We start from the raw sequence: 26,821 nt of genomic DNA on the forward strand, positions 1-26,821 counted from the left end.
AATGAATGGGTAAGTGGATACATGGGTGGGTGGGTGAGCAGATGGGTAACCACATAGATGGGTAGATGGATAACTAGATGGACAGGTGGGTAGGTGGATGGATGGATAACTAGATACATGGGTGGTGGGTGGATGGACACATGACTGGATAGATGGATGGGTGGGGTGGATGGATGGGTAAGTGAATAGATATGTAGATGGGTGAGTGAATAGATAACTAGATAGATGGGTGGGTGGACAGGTCGGTGGGTGGATGGATGGGTAGGTGAATGGGTGGGTAGGTGAGTGGGGAGATGCATGGGTGGATGGCTAACTGGATGGATGAATGGATGGATGACTGGATAAATGGGTGGATGGATACTGGATAAGTGGGTGGGTGGATGTTCAGCCTTGCTGCCTCTCCTTATTTGTTCATATTTATCTCAATCCCTCATGTCACTTCTATCAACATCTCCAACGGCAAGTACCATATCTACACCTAGGGTTTTCCAGTCTCTAAATCTGACTAAAATCTCCAAATACGGGCTGAGTAATTCTGCCTGAATATGCTATTTCCCTTTAAAAACCAGCATACTGAAAACCACATTCATTAGCCTCTCCCATCCCTTACACGTTTATACCTCATAACTTTTCTTTAATGGTACTACCCAGTCAAAGCAAGACCAAAAAATCAGGCTGCCTCTGACACCAATGCTTTCTACACGGAGCCATATCTAAGCTTTGTGGATTCTAATTTTTCCTTTGCAAATAGTTTCTTCATTTGGTATTCATAGACACCAAAATCCACTGGTGCTCAAGTCCCTGATATAAAATGGTGTAGTATTTGCATATAACCTATACACATCCTCCCAAACACTTTAAGTCATCTCTAGATTATAGTACCTAATACAGTATCAATGCAATGTAAATGGTTGTTATACTGCGGGTCGGGGTTGTATTTTTTTTTTTGTTGTATTGTTATTTTTTATTGTTTTTCTTTCTTTTTCTGGAGGCAGGGTCTCACTATGTTGCCCAGGCTGGTCTTCAACTCCTGGGCTCAGTGAATTCTCCCACCTATGCCTCCCACGTAGCTGAGACTATCGGAGGAGGCCACCACACCCGACATTTTTTCTTTTCTAATACTTTTCGATCCACGGTGAGTTGACTTCACGAATGCAGAATCTGCAGATAGAGGGGAGCAACTGACCTTCCTCAGCTCACAAATGCTCATACCCTAGTGCCTGAGGCATCAGGTCCAAACCTCTGGTCCTGGTTTTCTATGTGGCCAATAACCTGTGTGTAAAATACCTTCCTATTTTATCTCACTCTACTTTCTTCTTATGATTACTCCAATACAACTGGGTAAAGTCCCCTAAATATATTTCTTGGCTTCTATCTGCATGCCTGTGTCCATGCAATTCCTCGCTGGAAATTTCCTTCTCTCAACCTCTATGATTTTCCAAACCTCTGCTATTATTTAAAACCCAGCTTCTAGCTTTAGGAAGTGTCTCAGAACACTGGAACCAACAGTAATTCCTTCCTGAATGCAAAGCTTTATTATCCAAACTTCATCCTAGCATGGAACACATTTCTCACATTGAGATCTTCATAGTGTCATTGCTTTTCGAGTGTTTACATGTTGCCGTCAGTTCTTGAGGCGGTCAGTCCTGCTCACACCACGCCCAGCAGACAAGAGCACAAGGCATTTCTAGTTATTGATGTGGTGATTTGTAAACAATGTAAATCAACTTTTTTCACTTACCATTTCTCGGTCGAGAAGTTTGGTCACTTTGACTTCTCCCCTGACGGGGTCAATTGTGAACGAGCTTCCCTGGTTGCCATCTATAATTGAGTAGTGGATGTGGCTGTTGGAAGGTCCATCGGCATCATCGGCCATAACCTAGAACACACCACACTCCTGTTTAGGAGACAGCTAAGAAGAGGCCTAAACCTATTACACAAAATTTGTGATATTAATAGCTTAGCTGTTTCTTTTTGTTGTTTTTTTTTTTGAGATGGAGTCTTGCTCTGTCACTCAGGCTGGAGTGCAGTGGCACAATCTCGGCTCACTGCAAGCTCCGCCTCCTGGGTTCACGCCATTCTCCTGTCTCAGCCTCCCGAGTAGCTGGGACTACAGGCACCCGCCACCACGCCTGGCTAATTTTTTTTTGTATTTTTAGTAGAGACAGGGTTAGCTTAGCTGTTTTAACACAATTATTCATAACAAAGTCAACAATCAGTTGGCCTAACAAAAGACACTTTCAAATCTCCAAAATATTTACAAAGGCCGCTACAAAAACTAGATTGATTTTACTAAAAACTTTTGCAAAGATCCAGAAGATACACAGTTTTCACTGTAATGGGGAAAAAATACACACCGTGATGACAGATTGCTCAAGAACGGCATCTTCACTGATGACTGTCGTGTAGGTGTCTTGGCTGAACACAGGGGTATTATCGTTGATATCTGTTACATTAACGTTCACAGTGGCAACGTCACTCAGTGAAGGCGTGCCTCCATCAGTGGCCTCTACTGTTAGGTAATACTCATGAGAGCTCTCATAATCCAGATTCTCAATGATAAATACGGCCCCTGAATAGAAATCAAAATTACTTCCAGCATTCTGCAATGCCACCACATCTTCCCACTATGACTGAAATAGATGAATGCTTTTGAGTACATTTAGTTTTCACTTCAAAAGTTTACTTACCATTTATGTATGTTTCCTATTTTCTTAATTCAACAATTAAAAACTATGAATCTGCCCATCCCTGGATCTTTATTTCTCTTAATTTTCATGATATTCTTCATGATATTTAAATTGTTTTCCCAGTCAACACCACCTACATCCCTGCTTATTATAAACATGATGATTGTATCATCCCTTCCATACCATAGCTCACTCGACTTCACTCTAGTTTAATCAACAAAATAAAAACGTAAAAATTCCATTGTGTCTTTCAGTTTCATTTTCTGTCTCATCTTTTTAAAATATTTTCCTTCTCATATTTTTAAAATGGAGATTTATATCCTTTTAACTTCTAGATAACCCTTTATTTACATCCTTTCATTTTTAAAAATCCTTTTAACAATTCCTTTTAACATCTTTCACATCATTCTAGTCCTAAAGAGCCCTAAAAATAATTTTATTATAAATATAAATTATATAAATATAAATTTGAATGGAGCAACTTTCTACACTGTTTTAAGACTTAGGACTATTTTAGGCCACAGGTTAGCAAGATGATGAAGCATTCACGCAGCAGGAGTCAGCAGTTCCTATGCCTTTTGAGCTTGTTGGCAGTCTTTCCCTAAGTGTGATTCAAAGTACTCCAACTGTTATAGATAACTAGCATGATAACGAAGTCAACTTAATATATTATCAGAAGCCCACTACAGAAACTAAAATAAAAAAGACTGGAATTACTATTTCACTTGGGAAGTTACCATCCATGAGTCTGATTACATTAAGGACCTCTACTATCCCCTATTCTTATCTTTACTAACTTGCTATACCTTACATCTCAACTAAACTAATAGAACATGCTGCTTTTTCTATTTTAAGTTAATTTGCTTGTATTTTATAATGAACATGCCCAAAATGTATTAAGTAGAACTATAATCTGAAGTCTTCCAAACAACATTCAATCCCACTGTAAATAACTAAAAGAAAACTTGATTTACCTTTTTTAGAACATCTACTGACAACACAGGGTCACTTAATATAAGGCAACGTGGTTAAGCAAATCTAGTTTTTTTGGTGGAATGAAGGGTTTCCTCTCAGATACATGGTAGGTTACCTGTTTTAGAATCTATGCTGAATTTCCCATGTTCATTTCCACTTATTATTGAGTAGGTGATTTCTGCATTTGCTTCAATATCCCGACTTGCTGCATACACTTGAAGAACTTCAGTTCCAACAAGAATGTCCTCAGACACGGTGGCACCATATTCACGGTACTCAAACACAGGGGGGTTGTCATTTATGTCAAGAACTGATACAACCACAGTGCCAGTGGCAGTCAGCCTCCTTGGCAAGCCTTGATCCACAGCTTTCAAAGAGAGGGTGTATACTGCCTGGAGTTCTCTGTCCAAAGGTTTTTCTAACTGAATAATTCCAGATAATTCGTTAATGGAGAACTGCCCATCAGCAGAGTCAATCAGTGAGTATAAAATCTTCCGATTTAATCCTATGAAGACATAAAAACATGTCAAAAGATTTTAAATAAAAAAGTTTAACACTTTTTTTTTTTTGAGATGGAGTCTCCCTCTGTCGCCCAGGCTGGAGTGCAGTGGCGTGATCTTGGCTCACTGCAACCTCTGTCCCCCAGGTTCAAGCAATTCTCCTGCCTCAGCCTCCCGAGTGGCTGGGGTTACAGACACACTGTAATTTTTGTATTTTTATTAGAGACGGGGTTTCTCCATGTTGGCCAGGCTGGTCTTGAACTCCTGACCTCGTGATCCACCCGCCTTGGCCTCCCAAAGTGCCAGGATCACAGGCGTGAGCCACCGCACCCGGCCAACACTTTTTTTTTAAAAAACAAACAAACAAACAGGTAGAAAATTTTTTTAGAAGGGTAAATGCTAATACACATTATTTGCAAATTTGTATGACTATGACCTTTAAAAGGTAAACTTTTTTGATTTTTGATTAACAACTTACTCTGTTAAAACAAATGTAAATATAATTTCATGGGAATCTGGCTTCTTAGACTATTTCATATAGGAGCCAATAATACAGTACCTAACAAACCTTTACAAATCAAATCTGTTTATCATTGAGCTTTGGTGACAAAGATCTGAAAAGCAACATTTTTGCTATTCTTCCGAAATTCTCAGAATCACAGCATGAGTATCCCTAAACTGAAAATCTGGAATTTGAAATGCTCCAAAATCTATTAACTTTATGAGTGCAGAACCGATGCTTTAAAAAAAAAATGCTCATTGGAGCATTTCGGATTTCAGATTTTTGGAGTTGGGATACTCAACTGATAAGTACATAATGCAAATATTCCAAAATCTGAAAAATATCTAAAAATCCAAAAATACTTCTAGTTCCAACTATAATAAATAAGGAATACGCAACCTGTGGTATGACTGAAGAAGTTATTCTCTGCTATCAAATGCTACAAATATACATTCTATAGTCCAATTTTCTCTAAAAAAATTTTGAAAGGTTTGTAAACCTATAATAAAGCATTTGCTTCCCTTATGTTGCAATGAGGCTAAAAGCTCTCTCTGTCCCCAATGGTTTATTTACAAAATAACACATCACTGATTAATTCAATGGGATATGAAGATCAGTTAATATTCAGTAACCAGAACTTTAGATACCTCACAGCAGTAGGTTCACTGGGCACAACTTTGGAACTTCAAATATTCATTAAAAATTAATTAATTATTCTAAAGATTTCCTTCCACAAGGAAGGGCTATGGAACATGCATGAGGTGGAGTGAGTGGCACAGGCTGAATCTGGGGTGTGTTTTGAAACAGAGGCTCCTAGGATCTCAGTGAGCAGCGTCAGGCAAGAGCATCCCCGGGAGATACCTGCGTCGGCATCCGTGGCCTGCACTCTTGTCAGCAGCGTTCCGGGCTCTGTGTTTTCAAACACGGTGATGGCATAAGGATCGGCAGAGAATTCGGGGGCATTATCGTTCACGTCTTCTAGCGTGAGCACAACACTGGCTTGGCAGAATCTTCCTCCTCCATCTGTGGCCCTGACGAGAAGATGATAAACAGCTTGCTCCTCACGATCAAGGGGGGTTGACGTTTTCAGTTCACCTACAAACAAAAACAAATGGACTCACTTGTAATTTAAGACGTGACCTGCAGTTGTACATCTTATTTCCTCCCCTTTTGTCTTTCAATTACTTAGTCTGAGTATTCACAGCCTTCCTCTTCAGACCAGTATTATCAATGACAGATTCAACAGCTGCAAGAGGCAGTGAGCTCCAGGTCTCCAACCCCGCCAGGTGCTAGCTCTTTAAGTCCTGCAGGTCTGAGGCCAGGGCCTCTCGCCTTGTGTATAAGATTGCACAGGTGAAACAGCTACCAAATTTACCAAAATTTAAAAAATGTTTAAATTGACTCAAAAATTAGATTCACATGTTCACAATTAGTTCTTTAGGAAGAAAATAAAAAGGCTTAACAGGAAACTTAGTTGATCCCAATTTTACCAAAACACAAAAGGAAAACAACTCTATTTTAAAATAAATAAAATCCCATAAATCATTTTGTTTATGAAAATTCTAAATTATGCTAAGTTATAAATTTATGGTCACCAATTCAAGAAAATATGCTATTTAAATAAAATGGATAAAAAGCAGAAAGCTTGAGTTATATTTTAACTTCTGAGGGTTTTTTTTTTAAACAAGTGGTATAAACGCCTTCTAAATTTTAAATCCTTTGTTCAATTAGGTGATATTCTTGCTGTTTTTTAAAAAATCTCACCTCGAATTTTACGCACTAAATTGCTGGTAAGATTTCTAAGAGGTGTCAACTTCGGAGCATCAGAATACATTTGAAAAGGGCAAAATGTCATTTCAAATTTTGTGTGTGATCTAAAATCACCCACATATATGATACTGTTGGAATATACAATTTATTTTGTCCCAAACTCCATCATTACCTGTGTCTGGATTTAGTTTGAATTTTTCTGCACCTGAACCCAATAACGTGTAAGTAATTTCAGCGTTAGAGCGGATGTCTGCGTCTGTAGCAGAGACCTGCAGGATCAATTTTCCAGGAAGGACGTCTTCAGGAGTAGTGTCTGAATATAAAGTCTGCAAAGAGTTTAAACAAAAACGTGACATAAAAACATTAACAGGCAGCACAAACATCAAGGGAATAACGGAAAAGAAATCATTCATCTTTGACCACAGAAAACATGGGAAATGACTAAAGATAAAATCCCAAAAGCTTTGAAAACGATTTTTCTCATAAAACATAAAACACATGTGAAACAAGGAGGAGCCGTGGAGCAGCCACCAGCTCCACATCCCTGAAAGAGCCTGGCCTGACGTTTAACCTACAAAATGCTATTGTATGTCATTAAGCTGATTTCATATTCAAATCCTTATGAGAAAACGTAAGTACTAATCGAAAATGTAAGTAGTGCTCCGTATTTACCTAAAAACTGCAGAGAATAAATATCTGTCATATCATATCTGCTTATTTCCAAATACAGGAATTTATTTTTTGCAAATGTTCCTAACATAAATAACTGCAGTTAAGAGAGAAGCAAGTTTCATGTTATGGGAGAAAACGAAGATTCTCGAAGGCCACAGAAGGGACTCTGATGAAGGCTGAGGCCCTTCTACTGCCCTGCGTGATCCTGGTGCCCTGTCTTCAGCCCCTTCTACTGCCCTGCGTGATCCTGGTGCCCTCTCTCCTCACATCTGCCCTCATGCTCAAACACGGTGAACACTTGTTTCCAGTTCCAATTATTTAGAAATCCATGCCATAAATTAAAACCTAAGACAAAAAGATTAAGATTCTGTTGATTTTCTTAATCTGAACTCAACTACCAGTGAAGTACTCATGGAAAAGTACTCCATGAAAAAGGACTCAGGAAAAAGAGTATTTCATAACAGGATGAATTTAAATGATCTAGTGTCCCAGTCTTCTTCCTGAAGATGATAGAGTATTGTATTGAAACAATATCAAAGGGCTAAAAAACAACCAAAGACAGTTGCTGTAAGAGAGAGAGAATGTCGCACCCCTTCTGAAAACATAAAGTACAAATAAGAACTGGAATTAACTCCTCATCCCTCAGAAGTTCCCCCTCCGCTCATGACTGAATATAAGGGTTCTTCCATCTTAAGTCTTTCCCTGAGAACAGCCCTATCACCTTCCATAGCCACGAGCATGTCAGACTCACAGAACCTGTGGTGGGTTCCAACTCCTCCACCCTCTTCACAATCACATTCCTCTCTACCCAGCCTTCTCCTGGCCCAGCACATTCCTCCTCCCTGTCACTCTCGGCCTTCTTCCCTGGGCAGGTCTATTTCTTCATCACTTCACTCTCTGATCTGCCATCAGGCATCCATCCACGTCCTGCTACCAAGACCGCCACCTACACAGCACCACGGGACCCAAATGGTCTGTTTCGCATCCCAAACATCCCAGCTCCACTCGCCACCCTGCCTCCCCAGAGTCCTCTTCTCCCCAACCCAGGTTGGCACTGCACTGGTGTCCTCCTCTTCCTTCCAGCTCAGCCCCCTTCTCCCTTTGGAAATAGCTCTCTCTTCTTTTTCCCTTTTGTTAGTATCCTCTCAAATGAAGTCAATTTTCAGCTATCCAGAGACAACGCCAAGTTTCCACACCTTTCCCTAATACCCATCCAACATCTCGCCATCTCTCAATGTCTAAAAAACATGGTCAACTGTATGTCTCATTACTTTAGCAAACTGGAATTGGAACTCAACACGGAACTCCTCTAAAACCAGCCCCCAGCTCAGACTCCTCTTTGCCACGGCCTTGGTCGCTCCCCCTACTCATGTAGAAAGTCGGGCTCGATGGCATGCTGGCTGGCTGTCACACCAGATGGTCTTCCTCGGTGGTGGCTTTGGTCCTTTCACTCCTTCCCCACCTCTGCCTTTCCAGGGCCCCCTTGCATCCACTCCTCCCTGTCTAAATAATGGGAACGATGCTTCCAAACTAAGCTTAAGGAACTCGTCTCATGTCATCTCTACCTTACCGATATAAAAGGCTCCAAGTCCCTATTTTCTCTAGGATCGAGTTCAAATCCCCTGGAACGACCGCCACTGCCCACTGTAATCCAGTTCACCCTTTTCCAAGACTCTCAGTGTAGATTCCCCACTTCTGGCAAACTCAGTGGCTACTCCCACAATCCCTCCTCACACTCCACGGCCCCTCCCCACCCACTCCTGACGACCCACTTACTGCCCCCCGAAGCTGAGCCAGCCCTTGCTCTGGGCAGCCCTTCTCACCCTCTGGCCCCAGGGACCACCCCTGCTCGAGCCACATGCCCTCATCTAACCTTGGAGGGAGCAGCCCTTCCTACGTCTACTTTTAGTTCTCCCTGAATGGTGAGCTGCGCAGATGCAGGAAGCACGCTGTCCACCTCTGAGCTTCTCCAGCGTGCAGAAGAGCAGATGCCCCCAAAACAGTGTCTCACAGCACGTCGGCACTTTGTTTCCCGTCAGATCCTTCTCCCAAAACAGCTGTATCCCCATATTAAGAGAATCCCCTCATGAAAAGGTTACAGAGCATTTTCAATGTTGGATGCAACTGGAGTCCTGTCCGTAATTTAGTTTTCTAGAATGAGGCTTTTGATTTATTGAGCATTCCCGCAAATAGTTCTGAAGCTTTTCCAAGTCTTACCCCATTTAACACCTCTGCTTAATCAGTAAGTGATCATAAAACACATGTGAATTACACCACAGCGCCAAATGATGGTCCCATTGAAAGAATTAAGAAATTGAAATTCATAACACGCAAATGTGAGGGAAGAGCTGCTTACCTTTTCACAAACTGGACTGTTGTCATTTGCATCCAGAACTTTCACTTCAACTATCGCTTTTGATGAGAAGGTGCCATCAGTTGCCGTGATAGTAAGAAGGTAATTGTCCCTTTTTTCCCTGTCTAGAGGTTTCTTCACATATACCTTCCATTCATTCTGTATATTTTCAACAGCAAACTGTCCTAAAGGATCCCCTCCTATTAAATCAATGGAGGAAGATGATAGTCAAATTTGTTGAAAGGATAAAAATAAGTAACAGAAAAAATAAACTGTACAAAAGATGTATAATGTTATCGTTTAAAAGAATTGAGTATTAAAAGAATTAATTTGGCATATATTAGCCTTCCAATTTACAAAAACAAGGGCAGCATTAAAATGTATAAACATAGCATTAAGACTTTAAGACTACTAAATAATCATTTAGCCTGCATTAAAACTATAGATGTTTTTAATTTATTATACACTAAGTATAAGGTTCAAAAGAATGAGTCACAAAAATCAAAAACAGTCTAATGAAACAACTGGTAGCTTTGCTCAGGTAACAAGCTTGAAATGAGGCTCAACAGATGTTATTTCTACTTATTATTTTAGATATTTTTAACTAAAATCATCCCTTAAATCCCCAATTTCCATACAATACAGATCGTATACTTTATGCTTCTAAAAATCATTTTAAATTAATTAAACTGTTTGGTGTGAATTTTTTTTACCTGTTATGAAATATGTAACTTGTCTGTTGATCTCTTCAGAATCGGCATCCGTGGTACTTAAAATGGCAATCACCCCACCTGGGGGGTCATCCTCACTCACAGTCCCTTTATAGATCTCGGCCGTGAATCGTGGTGGACTATCGTTGACATCGGTGACGGTAACATCCACAATGGCTGTGGAGGATAGCTGGATCTTTTCACCATGATCTGATGCAACCACTTTAATCTGGTAATTGTCTCTCTTTTCATGGTCAAGTTCCTTTAAAGTTGTAATCCAGCCTGTTTCCATGTTAATGGCAAAGGATTCAATGACTTCCACACTTTGTGACTGATCCAGGCTATACATAACTTGGCCGTTGGTTCCTGAGTCAGCATCAGATGCCCTGATCTGAATTACTCTACTTCCCCCTGGCAGGTTTTCAACAATGAATGCCTCATATGGACTAGATTCAAAGACCGGGCTGTTGTCATTTGCATCTTTCACTTGGATACTAACATCTACAGAAGCCACCATCTCATGGTCATCTTGAGTGCACCTGGCCAGTATGGAAAACTGATACCACTTAGTTGTCTCATGATCAAGACTCTTCTCCAACTTCAGTCTCCCGCTCTGTCTGTCAATCACAAAGGACTCATCCCTATTGCTTTCTGGAGTATTCCCTTTGACCAGGCTGTAAAGAACAGTCCCACTATGTTCTGCTCGGATGAGATCTATTTCTGTTCCAATAGGCACGTCCTCTGACACTGTAAAGGTATAGAAAGGTTCTGAAAATTTTGGAAGCTGCATTTCCGGTGGAAGGATTTTAACATAGACAGGAACAACAGATTCTTTTGATGGAGACCCATTATCCACAGCTCTAACAAAGAAAGTGAAGAATTCATTTTCCAAGCCAATGAGGCTCTCCTTTGTAGTGATTACGCCGGACAGTTTGTTAATTTCCAAATTCTCTTTTACACTTTCAGAGTCTGCTTCAATGGCATAGGTGATGTCGGCATTGGAGCCCTCATCGGCATCACTTGCAAGAACTTTAATGACTGAAGTCCCTTTAGCAGCACTGGACCCGATATTCACTTCGTATTTGGTTGCTCGAAATTGTGGTGCATTGTCATTGTCATCTGTAAGGATGACATTCACGGTGCAGAAAGCAACTTTTCCTCCAGCATCCTTAGCCATTAAACGGACTGAGATCACTTTCTCCGCTGGGGTTTCTCGATCAAGTTTTTCCAAAGTAAATATCTGTCCTCTCTCATTTATGTAAAATCTGTCTTTGGCAAAGTCATTTACAATATGGTAAGTAACGTGACCATAAATACCAGAATCCCCATCCGTAGTTTTCACCTCCATCACCAGGGTATGTAGGGGAGCGTTTTCAGCTAGTTCCACTTCATATTCGTTCTGAAGAAAAGCAGGACTGTGCAAATTGCCTCCAATTACAGTTACATGAACCTGGGTGGAACTTCTAAAAACTCCATCAGACACTGACAGGTTAAGACCGTAAAATGGCTTCAGGGCGTGCCGGCGCAGGTTTGAGAGGGTGATAATCCCTGTTGCACTGTCAATGACAAAATGTTTATGATCGTTGCCAGACAGAATGGAATACTGCAACTTGTCTATGTCTGAACTGTCTGCATCATAGGCTTTTACACAGGTCACGAAATGCCCGTGAGGGGCGTGCTCGCTAATTCTGGCTTCATAAATCTGTTGTTCAAAGAGTGGTGGATTATCATTGAGGTCGGTAACGTCCACCGTGACAATCATATCACTGCTCAGCGGGGGCATACCACCATCAACAGCCCTCACAAAAATCGTGTGCTGCCGGGACTGCTCGTAATCCAGGGTTCTGAGTAGTGAGATGAGGCCAGTGCTGCTGTCTACATGAAAATGATCATGACTCTTGCTGTGATTCCCAAACATCTGGTATGAGATTCCTCTATTTGGTTCTGAATCAGAATCGGTGGCTCTAACTTGAACAACAGATGTTCCAATTACAGATGCCTCAGACAGGGTCGCCGCATAAGACTGCTGAGCAAACACGGGAGGGTTATCATTGATGTCCTCTACTATGATGTCCACAAATACTTCAGCATGAGCGCCCGTCAAGGAGTCAGTTGCGCGTATGCTCAGTTTATATGCCGGGTGGGCCTCAAAGTCCAGAGGAGCTATGACATTGATAACTCCAGTATTGAAGTTAATAGTGAACTGGCTGAAAGGGTCTCCGTCTGTGATGCTGTAGAACACTTTCAGGCCTTCCGGGCTGTTAGCCTGCACGTGGACCACAGGGCTGTGCACCTGGATGTTCTCTGCAATCTCTGCACTGTAGAAAGGTTTTTCAAACACAGGCATAGCTTTATTCATGACAGTGATCGGAACGATAACTTCCGCTGAAAAGGCCGGGTTCCCTCCATCTTTTGCAACCACTGTAACAAGATATTCTTTATTTAAGGTGTCAAGCTCAAATTGCTTTTTCAGTGAAATTTCACCCAAGGGTCCAATTTGAAAGTGTTCATGATGTTCCTTGAGGTAGTAATGCACTTCCCCGTTTCTGCCACTGTCTCTGTCTACAGCAGTGACATAGCGAACGACATGGCCCACCTCAGTGTCCACTTTAACAACAGCGTAGTAGGGAAGGTTGACAAACACCGGCGCATTATCATTTTGGTCTTCTACAATGACCTTCACGACAACGTGGGCCACTGCGGAAGGCTTATGTTCCTCTGTCACTTCTACAACCACATCAAACGCCTCCTGCTGCTCACGATCGAAGGGCGTGCCAGTGGTTGACAGAACTCCTGAAGTGCGGCTTATTTTAAATCTGCGATCTGGGTTGAGGATGTGATAAAACAAAGGCTCATTGATTGGATTCCCAATAGCAGTAATGACAGCTAATGTTTTGGCCTCGGTGGAATTCTCTTTCACTACTGCAGAGTAGACATCCTGGGTAAACTTTAGGTGACTTTCTTTGCTTTCTTTCACATTAATTTTGACAGAGGTAAGGCCGGCAAATCTGCCATCGGAAGCTCTAACGGTTAGCTCGTAGCGGCTTCTTAACTGAGTTGTGTTTTGGACAGTGAGAGCACCAGTCTTGTAGTCCACAGAAAACTTCTCCCCGATGTTGCCTTCGGTGATGGAGTAAATCAACTGTGAGAATGCACTTGAATCGGCATCTGTAGCATTTACTGTGATGACTTTTACTCCTTTGTATGTTGGTAACAAAAGAGATGCTTCATATAATGGCTTGGCAAACACAGGAGGGCAGTCATTAATGTCAATTACATGTACTGTTACATTCGCTGCATACTCAGCAAATAAACGTGGGGTTCCCATGTCATGCACTTGGACGGTGAAGTGAAAAATACTTGTTTCTTCATAGTCCAGACTTAGTACTGTATGAATAGCACCAGTGCTAGAATCAATAGCAAAATGTCTGTGTACAGATGGTTCAACAATGTGATATACAAGCAAAGCATTTGCGTCTTTATCAGCATCAGCTGCTCGAATCACCAGTGGGACATTCCTGTCTGTTAGGACCACGCTGTTAATTGAGGCTGATTCACTAATGAGTCCTGTATATTCTGCCTGCATAAAAACTGGTGCGTTGTCATTCTCATCCTGCAGGTGAACTAGAACCGTTGTATTAGTGGACAAACCAGCCATGTTAGTTCCTTGTATTATCAATGTGTAAATGGGCAAAGTTTCAAAGTCCAGGGCTTTCTGAGTGCTGATAGTTCCAGAATGTGGATTAATATCAAAAGCATCACCTGTATTTCCATCTTTTATTTCATACACCACTGATGATTGACTATGGGCTGTAACCATCCCAACGAAACTCCCAATGCTGACAGTTTCACTAAGTTCAACAGAATATTCTTTTGATGTAAACTTCGGAGAGGCGTTGTCAGCAATTGTGACAAAGATACGCACAGAAGTTATTTCACTCATTGGTGGACTGCCCTTATCTGTAGCTTTTACCATTAAATCATACTCCGCTTGGTTACTTCGATCTAATTCTTTGGCAGTTTTAATAGAGCCCAAGACAGGATCAATCATAAAAGAATTTCCAATATTTCCTGGAAGGAGAGGAAAAGATACATGTTAGAGAAAAACAGAAGGGGCAGTAGAAGTAGTAGTTAGAGAAACAGAAACAAACGTATCCTTAAAAATTATATTCTGAAATTAAGCAGAAACTCAGGGGATGTCAATATTTGAACGGAACCTTCAACTTGTTTTATTTTTATCCACCTAAAACCAGGTATACTTTACAGAATTTTGTCCATAAATGATGAAAAACAAAAAACAGAAGAAACAGCACTCTGCTCTTAGCGAAGCCAAAACTCCCTCTCTCGGCTGCACTGGGAATGTGTGGTGGAAAGACAAGGCTATCCTTCCACAAAGCAGTTGAGTGAGTCACTTTCCAGGAGTCCCTCAAAACACTTCTGGACCACATTTGTATTTTCAACGGTTATGACTTACAAATTCTTAAGATTTGTATTCATTACGAAAGATTTTGATTCAGTAAGAAATTGACATCAAGCTTCAAGAGACAATTGTCCATGGATAAATGTGTGTAACCCACCCCATTTTACAGGTTTTGAAGATTGCAACAACATTCCTTTCTTATCTTTTTCAGGTCAACTTATCCTCTAGGTCAGTGGTTTTCCCCTGGGGGCAATTCTGCTCCCCAGGAGACATCTGGTAATGCCTGCAGACATTTTTGGTTGTCACTACTTGTCGGAAGAGGGTGCTCCTGGCGTCTCGTGGGTGGAGACCAGGGGTGTTGCTAAGCAGCCTACAACGCACAGGACAGCCCTGCACAACAAAAAATATCTGGTTCTAAATGTCAGCAGTGCTGAAGCTGAGAGGCTGCTCAAAGATAGAGTGTTTTACCTCCTTTTCTTTGGACCTTTTCAGGCTATACTGTATGTATCTTTAGCTGCAACCACAACTCCAGAATATTGTATAATTTTGTATCATCGACTGAATCTTCAAAGAAACAAGCAGTTCTCTACAGCCCTTTTGGATAAATCAGGGTGGCGTTGCAGGCTCTCAGGTTTAATCCATCCACGAGCCCATCCTTTTTCTGTTTCATGAACAAGCACCCAGAATTCACCATACCTGTCATAGCACAGAATTTATTTTCCCCAAATGAACTATTACACTTACCCAAAACAAAGCTCACTTGCCACTTAACTGCTTTCTCAGATTCTTGCTCTAGGTTTGCCACGAGTGTGGCATTTCACAGACCAGAACTGCTCAGTGTGAGCTACACACCAGGGATTCAGCAAGCACTTCGTTCTCCACATCATTAACAGGAAACACTTCCTCTACAGTCTTCACTTCCTTCCTTTCATACATTTTCCAAAAATCCACGGCCATTTTTTAGAGACCAGATCCAGCCTGCTTTTCATTAAGTCTTACTGGCTCTGCATCCGAGCCCCAAGGCAGCGCCTCAGTCTGCAACAGGGTGGAGGCCCAGGATTTCTCTAGGCCCTGACGCTCTGAGCTGAACCCTGGCCGAGAACTGGGTCCTGCTGCCTCTGCCAGGCTTTTGAGACACTAATTTCCGGCCTGTCTGTACTTATGAGTCAGTGATCCCAGGTCCTTCCTGATTGCATTTTTGGCCGTCGTCAGAACGCCAAGATCCTTTTCTCATCCCACCTGTACATCACCCTCACTGTCTGAAATTGTGACTGACTGCCTGGCCTGACACAGGAGACTGGGGCAGCCATGGTGACTCTCTTCACCCCTGCCCCTCAGACTTCCCTATGTCTGCACTCACCAGCTGACCTACCATATTTTATATTCATTCTTCTATATCCACTTCTCTCTTATTGTACAGGATAATCTTATCTTGCCGATGAAGCTTCAAATATGCAAGGCCTCATGTGGAGGAACGAAGAGACTATCTGCTGTGGAGGAGGCTGGTGCTGCTAGAACACACTGCTTTCTGCAAAACTTGCTCCCTGCCCTCCAGCCAAGTGGGCATTCTCTTTGCCCTCAATCAGGACAGCACACTCATCTCAGAGCCCCAGTGTCTGACGCATCCTCTCCTGCAAGAGTCTTCTCGCGCTATTCTTACTGTTCCTGTCTCAACGCCCTGTGTTTTCCTTACAGCATGGATTACAACCTTGCTCTTTATCGGCCATGCAAGATTCAGAAACATCCTCTATTATCTGGGGCACCATGACTCTGATGAACACAGCTTGGAGCATGTCACTGATAACAAGGTTAAACAGGAACCCAGCTCATGATGGGATACATGAATCCCACATCCATATAGATTAAGGCAGAAATCATCAGATTTGCAGATGGGAAAGCAGCATCGCGTTTATGTGAAGAAACAATGAGGGCTGCCTGCTGAGTGGTAGAAAGTGCCCCTGCCTGGCCTAACAACAGGTACATTCACAGACACTGAGATGCACTGGTGCTGTTGAACGACTTCCTAAGGTGGCAGAAAAGGTCTGTACGAGGCTGGGGGCTTATTCACTGACTTTAGCTACAATAGGAGTGGTTTTTAAACAACTTTAAATTGTTCCCTGTATGGGAACAGGGCAATTATCTAGACAAACAGGCTAATTTTTACTCTTAAGCTATTAAGTATATTACACAGAACTGTGAAGGGGAGTCTGTTTCTTCCCCTGTGGACACACGCTGGATGTTCAGCTGGGGCCCGCTGACTGGCAGAGTGGCACCCTCCGTTGACTCTCAAGGCAATTATATTTAACTTAAGTTTGGGGAGGAAAACCAATTCTAATCAATAAGTGTATTTATTTATGGAGTGTCTTCTATTTCCAGGTATTAAAATGGTTTAGAAGTAGTGCTCTAATAATCTACTTTTTAAAAAAGATGTAAGAAGAAAACACACAAACCAGAGTATGGCACTGACATGTCTCCAGCATATAACTCAATGGTTATTGAAAATATCTCTTAATTAATTCCTTTTTCCCTGAATACTCCTAATCAGACCAAACCTTTTACTCAATTAATTGCTGCTAATTAAACATGCAGTGTTACGTACTGAATTTATAACTAGTCTTTTTGAACTTTAAATGTAATCTGACACAAATTAGAAGCAGATAATTATGAATAAACTTAAATGAAAGGCATTTGTATGAACATTTTATAGTCTGTACTATTCCAACAGATGTCCACCTCTATCTCCAACACATGCACACACCCCCTCCACAAAATTCTACTGCATTTTAATGGTAGTGGTCTCCTACAAAGTAACTGCTGAGCATAATTTTTATATTACCAAAACTATAAAAATAGCATCTTAAAAGTCCTAATTCTATGCCAGAATAGGCCATTGGTATTATCTATTCATGGAGGAGGGAGTTCCATTCTCCAAATACCAGATTCCTAATCCTGTCAGTCATTAGAAGCATTCAAAGAATGCACATGCTTCTACTCAGACACCAACAATCATATTTTAACCACCCAGTTGTTGACAATTATGTGAAAGCTAAGGGGAAGTTTAACATTTTCTCCTACATAAACCCAGTCAGTTTGTCTATGACAGAATTACTTTATTGAAGTACTCAGGCATGCACAAATGGAATGCACTGTTTTTCTAACTGCAAATTTCTCAACCAGTGGGAAAAAACTTCATCTTTACTCAAGGCACTAACTACACTACATTTTAACACTGCAATCACAGGCAGTGTATGAGATCTTATTTGTGGCTAATGAACTCGATTTGGTTGTTTTAAGGGAAACAAATAAAATTTCAAATATGTAAAATAAACATAGTTTAACTACCTAGAACACATCAGTAAGTTTTTTTAAATTACTCTCCATTTCCTCAAATTTTGATTACATGATCTATAGTTAATCTATACCTGTACCAATTCTAATGCCTAGGAGAGACAATTTCTAAATATGTAGAGCTACAGACTTAAAAAAAAAAAAACAAGTTAAATGGAATATTTTAATTCTCTAAACTCATTATGAAGAAGACTGAAAGGGACTATATTCCTTGTACTAACAATGGCACTGAAGAAAACGGAAAACTGTAAACTGTCTTCTCAACATTTCATCACTTTCAGAGGATCTGGCATGAGCAGGAACATCCTAAAGCAACGTGACTTCTGACTGTACAGACTGTATGCTCCAAAGCAGAGCACTGTTTCTATCGGGGTGGAACTTTTACAAGACACGCATTGTGGACCCAATGGCAACGCCTACCTACCATGCCCAGGAGGAACACTCCCAACATGGCACCTGGCACATAAAGTGAGCTTCACCAGCCCACAGAATGAATGAATGAATGAGGGACCAACATGGCACCTGGCACATAAAGTGAGCTTCATCAGCCTACAGAATGAATGAATGAATGAATGAGGGACCAACATGGCACCTGGCACATAAAGTGAGCTTCACCAGCCCACAGAATGAATGAATGAATGAGGGACCAACATGGCACCTGGCACATAAAGCGAGCTTCATCAGCCCACAGAATGAATGAATGAGTGACCAACATGGCACCTGACACATAAAACGAGCTTCATCAGCCCACAGAATGAATGAATGAATGAATGAGGGAATGGCAGTGGAAAACAGACCAAAAACATCCTGCTATGCCACGACTGCTTCCTGGTGGTCCCCCTTGTTATCCCGACTCTGGATCTCTTGGCCTCTGGGTCCCGGAACCGTCCAGGCCCACAGCTCCAGCTGTTTTTTTTTTTGCCCTTGCTGCCTCAAGCCCCACCCCAGCAGGCCCCAGCTCTGGGGTCTAGTCCTCGACCCAATTCCATGAGGGAAATCCACCTGTTAAAGGCGAGTGGCAAAAATCCAGGTAAATGTAGAAGGGGTGGGAGGGGCACGGCACCTCTTTCTGAGGTTTCAGCCAATTACAATGAGATGAGTCAACACTGTTAGGGAGCTTCCTGCTCTGCTCAAGAGAAAATACTCTCTGACAAAAAAGTGAAACGTTAAATTACTAGGCAAGCATCTTCCTAAGTGTGTTTAATTTAACCAATGTTACAGAAGAAAGTGTGGTTAAAATAATTTCAGAAATACTGAATTGGTCAAATAAAGTTTCCTCTACTACGGGGCTTCTCAGAGCCTTGAACTGGGCTAATATTGTGACTCCCCCAGAACTTCCCCCAAACTCTCTGATGGGCTAAAAGTTAAAAAAAAAAAAAAATTCCTTTCTCCTAACATGTAAAATTGTATCTAGAGATCAATTTAAGCCATTTTTGCAGATACATAGAAATGCTTCAATACCCAGAACTGATTTTGGAAAAGTAGAAACAGACTTTTAACAACTGCAAATTTAAAATGCCACTGAAGGCTCCAAAAGTACCTGACTCGATCGAGTACAGCACTTCAGCATTTTTCCCTTTGTCCTTGTCCAGAGCTGTCACCTGCAACACAACTGAGCCAACGGCTGCCGATTCATAAACCCGCCCTTTGTAGGAGGAAGCGGTGAACCACGGGGCGTGGTCATTCGTGTCGCTGACATTGACCACAATCCTTGCAAAGTTGCGTTTTACAGGCACATCTTGATCTCGTACCTAAAAGAATTGACACATTATCAATCCCATTGGTGCTTTCCTTATAACTAATTAAAAATCACACTCGAACACACAAAGGCCTCAGGACCAAATGGTGGGAGGAGAGCGGACAGAGCGCCTACCATGACCGTGAGGGTGTGCTGGTGAACGGCTTCATGATCCAGTTTCTCAGAAGTATAGAGAGAGCCGGTTGCAGGATCAAGACGAAATTTCTTGAGACTCAATGGATCTCTACTGCTCTGCAGAGTGTAGATTAGTTTGTTTTTCTCATCCTGATCCACGGCACTGATTTGCAAAATTTCTGTTTCTGGCGCTGTATCTTCAGGAATAACAACTTCATACTTTGATGTAGAAAACTGAGGACGATGGTCATTTGTGTCTATTACTTTGATGAACACCTGTAATGGATGACAAAATGACTCATACAATATTTCCAATTATGATGTTTTAATACTGAAAGAACCATGAACGAAAGTCATGTATATTGAAACGATACTGTGGCAAAATAAAATACAAATATGAGAAAGGCAACAAAAACCTAGAATCATACATTTCTTAAAACATTTCTCATTGGTATATTACTTATCTAAATATGAGTAAGATAATGATGACCTTTCTGCATTCTTATAACTAACTCTGGGACAAAATATGTATGATTTTCACGCTTGCCACGTCTTTACGTGGGCTTAACTTCTCTTATGCTTCCACAGAGAAGGTATCTGTAGGTCACTCATGTACGGATAACAATTTACCAGGATTTATAGAAGACTAATTTCTTAAATCAGATTTGTATCTGCAACTACCAACCCACTGAGGTAAGACAGATGATTACACTATCCAAATTTCTCATTCTCATCTTTGACATCCCAAGCCCCTGATCATAGGTTTTTTTAATATGTAAAAAGAAAAAATAAGAAATGTGTTTAGAAATCACTGTATTTCTGTGATCATAAACCTACATCTATGTAGTAAATACGTTTACTCCCTAAAACCAATTTAGTCAATAGATTGAAAAAATAAACTCTCTTAACTATGTCTACATAAAGTAAAAACCTTTAGAGGAAAAAAAGCAAATGTTAAGAAACTTGGTACTAAGCTAAATTAGAAACAAACAAAACTTTGACAGTAAGAGGATTAATTTCCATAATGAAAAGATGTATGGATTTGGCACAGCGGGAATCACTGCCAATTATAAAACATGCTTTAGAGTTTAAGAAGAAGAAAACTGCGCTTCGCGGGGGCATATGGAACAAAGGGATCTGCTGGTCCAAGCAGCACAGGGGGCCAGGGTCCCAGGCAGAGCGGTCAACCACATGGTGCAGGCCATGAACAGAGGCCTTCCGTGAGGGCTACATCAGTGTTCTCACAGAAGACCAAGATATCAAGGATGTTTTAGTTAAATAAAACGTAACATTACATTTTGTATGAATTCCAGATGCATCCACCAAACCACGGAAAGGTTGCATGTGAAAGCTATGTAAACCTTTAAAACTACAGATGCCTCACTTTTACAGGTCAATGATGATCCAGAAGGGATGGCTATAAAGGCAATTACCATAGATTAGATTATATATTCATTTCCACTATAAATTTAAAAATTACTTTTCCCATGTAGTGGGTACTGAGCAGAGAAGTTTAATCCTGCTCCAAGCTCAAGCATTATTAAGTAGAAAGAACTGGAAGTCAAAGCAATTCAACTGAAACACACGGATTGTGCGTTTCCATGCCCAATGCTTGCCTGGGTGTGAAATCAGCGTGCAATAGTCTCTGCCCTCATAGAGCTACCAGGCTCACCAGGAAATGTTCTGCACATGCACAGCCTAACCATGTCTCATATATTATCACGTAAAGTTTTTAAGAGTCCAGAGACTGGCTGAGATATTCAGAAAGCTCTTAAGGAAATAATGCTTTCTTGGGTACATTTTTGGTTGGCAGGTGAGTAAGTATGAGGAAGGGCTGCGTCAAAGACATGAAGGCAAGCAGTGGGACGGAACATCCTGCCTTTCAGAGGCTGGAGAGGACTTGGAACTCAGGGGTGATACAGTAAAGGAGCAAGAAGAAGGCAGAGTCAAATACGCAGAGCCTCGACTGCAGAACTGATGTGGGAAGACTACACAGCTCCTTTTGGTCAGAAGAAACTCGCTTCCAACATGAGTGGCAGGGATGAAGAATGGCGACTGGAAGGTGAATTGAGTGTCAGTGGGACAAGAGCCCAAACCAGTGCTGATGTGCAACAAGACTATGGCTTTCTGTGTGCTTACTGGGTGACAGGCTCTCAGAACGTGAAGAACAAGCACCCTGCGGGTCACCTCATCAACCTTCCTAAGACCTCCAAAAGGACGATTATCACCACCCCCACTTTGCAGATGAGAACATGGACACACAGAGAGTTACAGCTATTTGCCCATGGAAAGGAGTACAAGAGGTGGAGCCGGGATTCAAACCAAGCGATCTGCTCCAGAGGCCACGATGCTGATGCTCGAGAGAAAGTGAAAGAAGAAATGAAAGCCAAGTTGTTTGAATGAAAGAAAAAAAAGGTAACTGGATTTGGTAAGTTACCTGGAGATACAAGATAAAGCCAAGTGACTGGAATCAATGGCGGTCAGCATTCTAAGCCACACACGCAGGACAGGAAAGCCGGAGAAGAGCTGTTTCCGCAGGGCACTGGCAGTTCTCCCACTGTCCTGCCGCCTACCTCTGCTGGAGGCTGCCCGCTTGACTCACCAATGGCTCACCTAAACCTTCTCAAATCGGCATCTGCTGCCCCTGACCTGGATACACAATGGCTGCTCTGTTGACTTCTGAGTGTTACTTCCAAGCCCCAATCCATCCCCGCCGTATCCTAGTGTCTCACCTCCCAGCTGACCCCTCTGCTCTTCAATCCATCCCTGCGGTATCCTAGTGTCTCACCTCCCAGCTGACCCCTCTGCTCTTCAATCCATCCCCGCAGTATCCTAGTGTCTCATCTCCCAGCTGATCCCTCTGCTCTTCAATCCATCCCCGCGGTATCCTAGTGTCTCACTGCCCAGCTGACTCCTGTGCTCTTCAATCCATCCCCGCGGTATCCTAGTGTCTCACCGTCCAGGTGACTCCTCTGCTCTTCAATCCATCCCCGTGGTATCGTAGTGTCTCGCCTCCCAGCTGATTCCTGTGCTCTTCAATCAATCCCCGCGGTATCCTAGTGTCTCACTGCCCAGCTGATCCCTCTGCTCTTCAATCCATCCCTGCAGTATCCTAGTGTCTCACCTCCCAGCTGACTCCTGTGCTCTTCAACCCATTCCTGCGGTATCCTAGTCTCTCGCTGCCCAGCTGACTCCTCTGCTCTTCAATCCATCCCCGCGGTATCCTAGTGTCTCACCGTCCAGGTGACTCCTCTGCTCTTCAATCCATCCCCGCTGTATCCTGGTGCCTCTCACTGTCCAGCTGATTCCTGTGCTCTTCTCCAGGTGGCAGCTGCTGCACCCCCCACCCGCCCCCACCCAAATTCATATTTCCAGGTTCTCAGCTAAAGAGGAAAAATAATCTAAACACAAATCATTCCTTTTCTCCCACACCTTAACAGGTCAACCTGGGCTCACTGTTCTCTTATAGTCCAACTGCCTTTCTCTGCCAGCGATTAGGATAGCATCTACAGCCTATGACAATGGCCCAAAATAAGTTATAGAAGTATAAAGGAAGCAATGAAATTTAAGATATTTTGTGTTTCCAAGAAAGAAAACTAGAATACACTTCCTGGGTTTTATAGGGATTTTAGTTGACGCACATGATATTTCATGCTAAACTTTTAACTGCACTAATTAAAAATATAATTATTGGGAAAGAGGTGCACTGTTAATTATTCATAGATGTATGGTCTTTAGTAATGAGAATGCTTGGCAAAGAGGGACAGCTCCACTGTTTATGAAGCTCCTTTTGTTAGATTTCTGGGTAGTCGATTCTGTGAATTGGTCTACAGTTATACCCCTTAAATCCTTCTCTCAGAATTATCCTATTAGATTTATTACAATTTATGATGTTTTTATTCTCATTTTTGTGCTCTAAAATTTTACAAGGGCTTATGTTTAAAGAGAGAAAATCAATAGATTTTGCTTGTCTCTAGAATGAGAACAGCTACCAACTAAATTGAAATTTTAACACCATACTAGAACTTTTACAAGACAATCTCAAAATGACCCCAAAAGCACATGTATCAATTTTATATACACTAAAACTCACAAGCATTTGGAGAAAGAAATATTTTTGTAAATGGCTTTAAATTGTCTACCCATTTATTAATCGAAAAGACATCACAGACTATCATTTCTATCTTTTAATGCAGCTAAATGAGTTAGCAGATGATCTGTCTTGCTTAGTACTTAAAACAGTATAATCTAACGCTAGAAAATTTCAAACTCAGATGCACCTTGTTCTCTGACATTTAACTTCTTTCTTTTTCATTTAGGCCACAGTAGGTTATAAACAAGCCTTTAGCTTTTGCCATCCCAGTGTAAGCTCCAAGAGGGCAAGATTGTTGCCTCTTCTGTTTCCTACTATTCACCTTCCAGAATGGTGCCTGGCATGTAACAAGAGTTCAACAAATACTTGGTAAATAAATGAGTGAATGACACTCTGCTTGCTCCTGAAACCTCAGGATGATTCTTCTATCTAGGAATAGTCCTTCTGTACACTCCAAACGGCCCACACTGAGAACCAAAGAAAAGTAATAAGAAAGAAAAGAATTTAAATTTCACTTACAGGATTTTAACACTTACGTTTGAAATCCCCATAATCTGGCCATCTCAATTACCAGATAGGAACAAATAAAGGTGGTAAAGGAATTATTAGAACAATTTTATTAGTTATTTTATATAGCCAGGAGGAATCCAAAAAAAAGTGATTTAGAAGATTCATCACTTGAACCAGTTTTACTGAAAATGATTTAAACAATTCATTCTCAACAGTGATGTACTTTATGTTAATATAGTTTAAAATGAGTATAAAATTGGAAGATTTTGATGGTATAATGTTGGTTTGGTTTGGTTTTTGAAGTCTTCTCTCAAAATTCTCAAAACTGCTTAATTATATGCAAAACCTAAATTGGGATATGGAATTAATTTTCTTTCCCTAAATAAAAATTCTTAGTGTGCATGTGTGTAAACTTCTGATTTTAGACCCTCACAGGGCAGAATCCACCGCTCATATTGCCTGTGGACCCCAGGTCAGAACGTTATCTCCAGCCTCCTCTGACAAGTGCGTCATTAGTAATTCACTTACCTGAGTGAGGATAGTGGTGGTTCCATCTGTAGCCTCGACTGTGAGGTTGTAGTTTGACTTCTGTTCTGCATCAAGAGGTTTGGCAACAATGATGGTTCCAGTTCCCCTGTCCACATCGAAGTGACTGTCGTAGTTGCCACCTAAATTGGGGGAAAAAAAGTAAAAACAGGTCACAGGATAACACTCTGTAGTTTATTTTGTGGCTTTCTCATACTTAATGGCACTGAAAAAACTTCTAATATACTAGCAAAGAGCTTCCAAGGAGGAGCATTTTGAAAGAAAAGAGTGGCCAATTAGAAAGACAATGCTTGTTAAGGCAAAGTGAACCCTAATTGTCCAGGAAGCAACTAACTGAAAGAAAGCAAGAAAGCAACTCTGAAAACAAAGACGTTGCTAATATTGCCAATGAGTTACTTTCAATTTGCTTTTTCAGGGGTTCTGAATTCCTCTTCAATTTGTATCTCAGTAGATACCATCACTGGGCCATTTAAAAGTTTACTTACTAACAAAACTTTCTGATACTTTGAGCAAATTGACCTAATAAAATAGCTATTAAAAATCAATGTTAACTCTAAAAAAAATAGTGGTCGTTAACTTTAATTAGTTCTGGCTATATAAACTATTTGAAAAGAATTTTTTTTCTCATTTTTGACAAACACAAAGCCTAATGAAACAAAAGTTTCTATCCTACTAATATTATCCAAATATTTTTGATAAAACTCTTTTCAAATCCACTGACCTAGATATAAAATGAAATGGGATGAAAATAGAGGTTTAATGTCATGATGAAATTCTACTACTAAATCTAACCAAGAAACAAAACAACACACACGACGTCTTAAGAGAAACCTAAAACCACGGAGCTAGGTGAGCATTATGTGGCAACACGCTGGCGAGTGGGATGGGTGACCATGCGCACACTATGAAAAAAAAAAAACAGCGATGGTAGATAGTCACTGGAAATAAAAAAGTAAAAAAAAAAAAAAAAAAACAAGGCTTTTATTTTAGATCTCATAATCTGAGGCAAATTATGTGATCTCAGCAGATACCTTCTGCTGTACAGTTCGGGTCACAAGTCATCTGAAAGATGTAAAAAACTTCTCTAGCAAGCGTGTCTCCTGGCACAGCCAAAAAGAAGCAAGCGTGCATGGAAAGCAAGCACAGAATAAAAGCAATCAATCAAACCAGGTCCAAGCACAGCAAGGTTACACAGCGAGGTCAGGTACTGCACAGCAGCAGCCTGTTGATCTGGAAATGTGATAAAAGTTAACAGAAAGCAAACAAACGGTTTTGAGCATCGTTAACTATGAAAATAGTCTCTTTTTCCCCTTCCCTTGAAAGTACGCTGTAAGGGTTTCACAGGTGCTGATGACATCAATTTCACACAATCACCAAATTGGTAAAACAGCCAAAGCATTTAGCATGGAAGTTCCAAAGGTAAGGCCTGGCCTGACAACACGCCCAGTGGTCTGGGTCCATCAGCTGCAACTTTTGGGGGCTTCGGGGTAACATGACTAAGGGGCAGAAGAGGAAAAATGGACATAAAGTCCCCCCCAGAGAGATGAATCGCTACAGAGACTCTTGTTCTTAAATACCCTTGTAACTAAAATGTGAGGAAACAATAAAAAAAAAACTAAGATGCAAACTCTAATGTGAAATTTAAAAAATATGTTGAATAGGGTATTACATTCAATGTCTTATCTAAACTACATGACAAATAATAAGAAGAAATGGCTTTAGCAAGTAAACTTTATTGGAGGATGAAATAATCGAATGAATCCTCCTACCTGTTGAAAATGAGGTAACATAAAACTAAAAACCCATAGCTGGTACCATAACTTTGTACCATAAGCTGGTACCATAAGCTGGTATGAATC

At 41.2% G+C, this 26,821-nt stretch overlaps 1 protein-coding gene across 7 annotated transcripts in view; it reads right to left on the minus strand.

The window, feature by feature from the left end:
• The window catches only part of FAT1 (FAT atypical cadherin 1), a 140,239-nt gene that overhangs the window by 19,953 nt on the left and 93,465 nt on the right, over positions 1-26,821 (minus strand). For all 7 annotated transcript variants that reach the window (XM_063810072.1, XM_016952656.4, XM_016952654.4 and 4 more), the window contains exons 7-16: positions 24,945-25,084; positions 19,814-20,089; positions 19,481-19,691; positions 10,176-14,243; positions 9,466-9,662; positions 6,610-6,763; positions 5,529-5,762; positions 3,781-4,170; positions 2,358-2,572; positions 1,742-1,879 (exon numbers count right to left, since the gene is read on the minus strand). In XM_063810072.1, coding sequence (XP_063666142.1) covers positions 1,742-1,879; positions 2,358-2,572; positions 3,781-4,170; positions 5,529-5,762; positions 6,610-6,763; positions 9,466-9,662; positions 10,176-14,243; positions 19,481-19,691; positions 19,814-20,089; positions 24,945-25,084 — 6,023 coding nt within the window. The remainder of the gene's footprint in view (positions 1-1,741; positions 1,880-2,357; positions 2,573-3,780; positions 4,171-5,528; positions 5,763-6,609; positions 6,764-9,465; positions 9,663-10,175; positions 14,244-19,480; positions 19,692-19,813; positions 20,090-24,944; positions 25,085-26,821) is intronic.

Source organism: Pan troglodytes, chromosome 3 (genome assembly GCF_028858775.2).
Source record: "Pan troglodytes isolate AG18354 chromosome 3, NHGRI_mPanTro3-v2.0_pri, whole genome shotgun sequence".
Classification (NCBI taxonomy): domain Eukaryota; kingdom Metazoa; phylum Chordata; class Mammalia; order Primates; family Hominidae; genus Pan; species Pan troglodytes.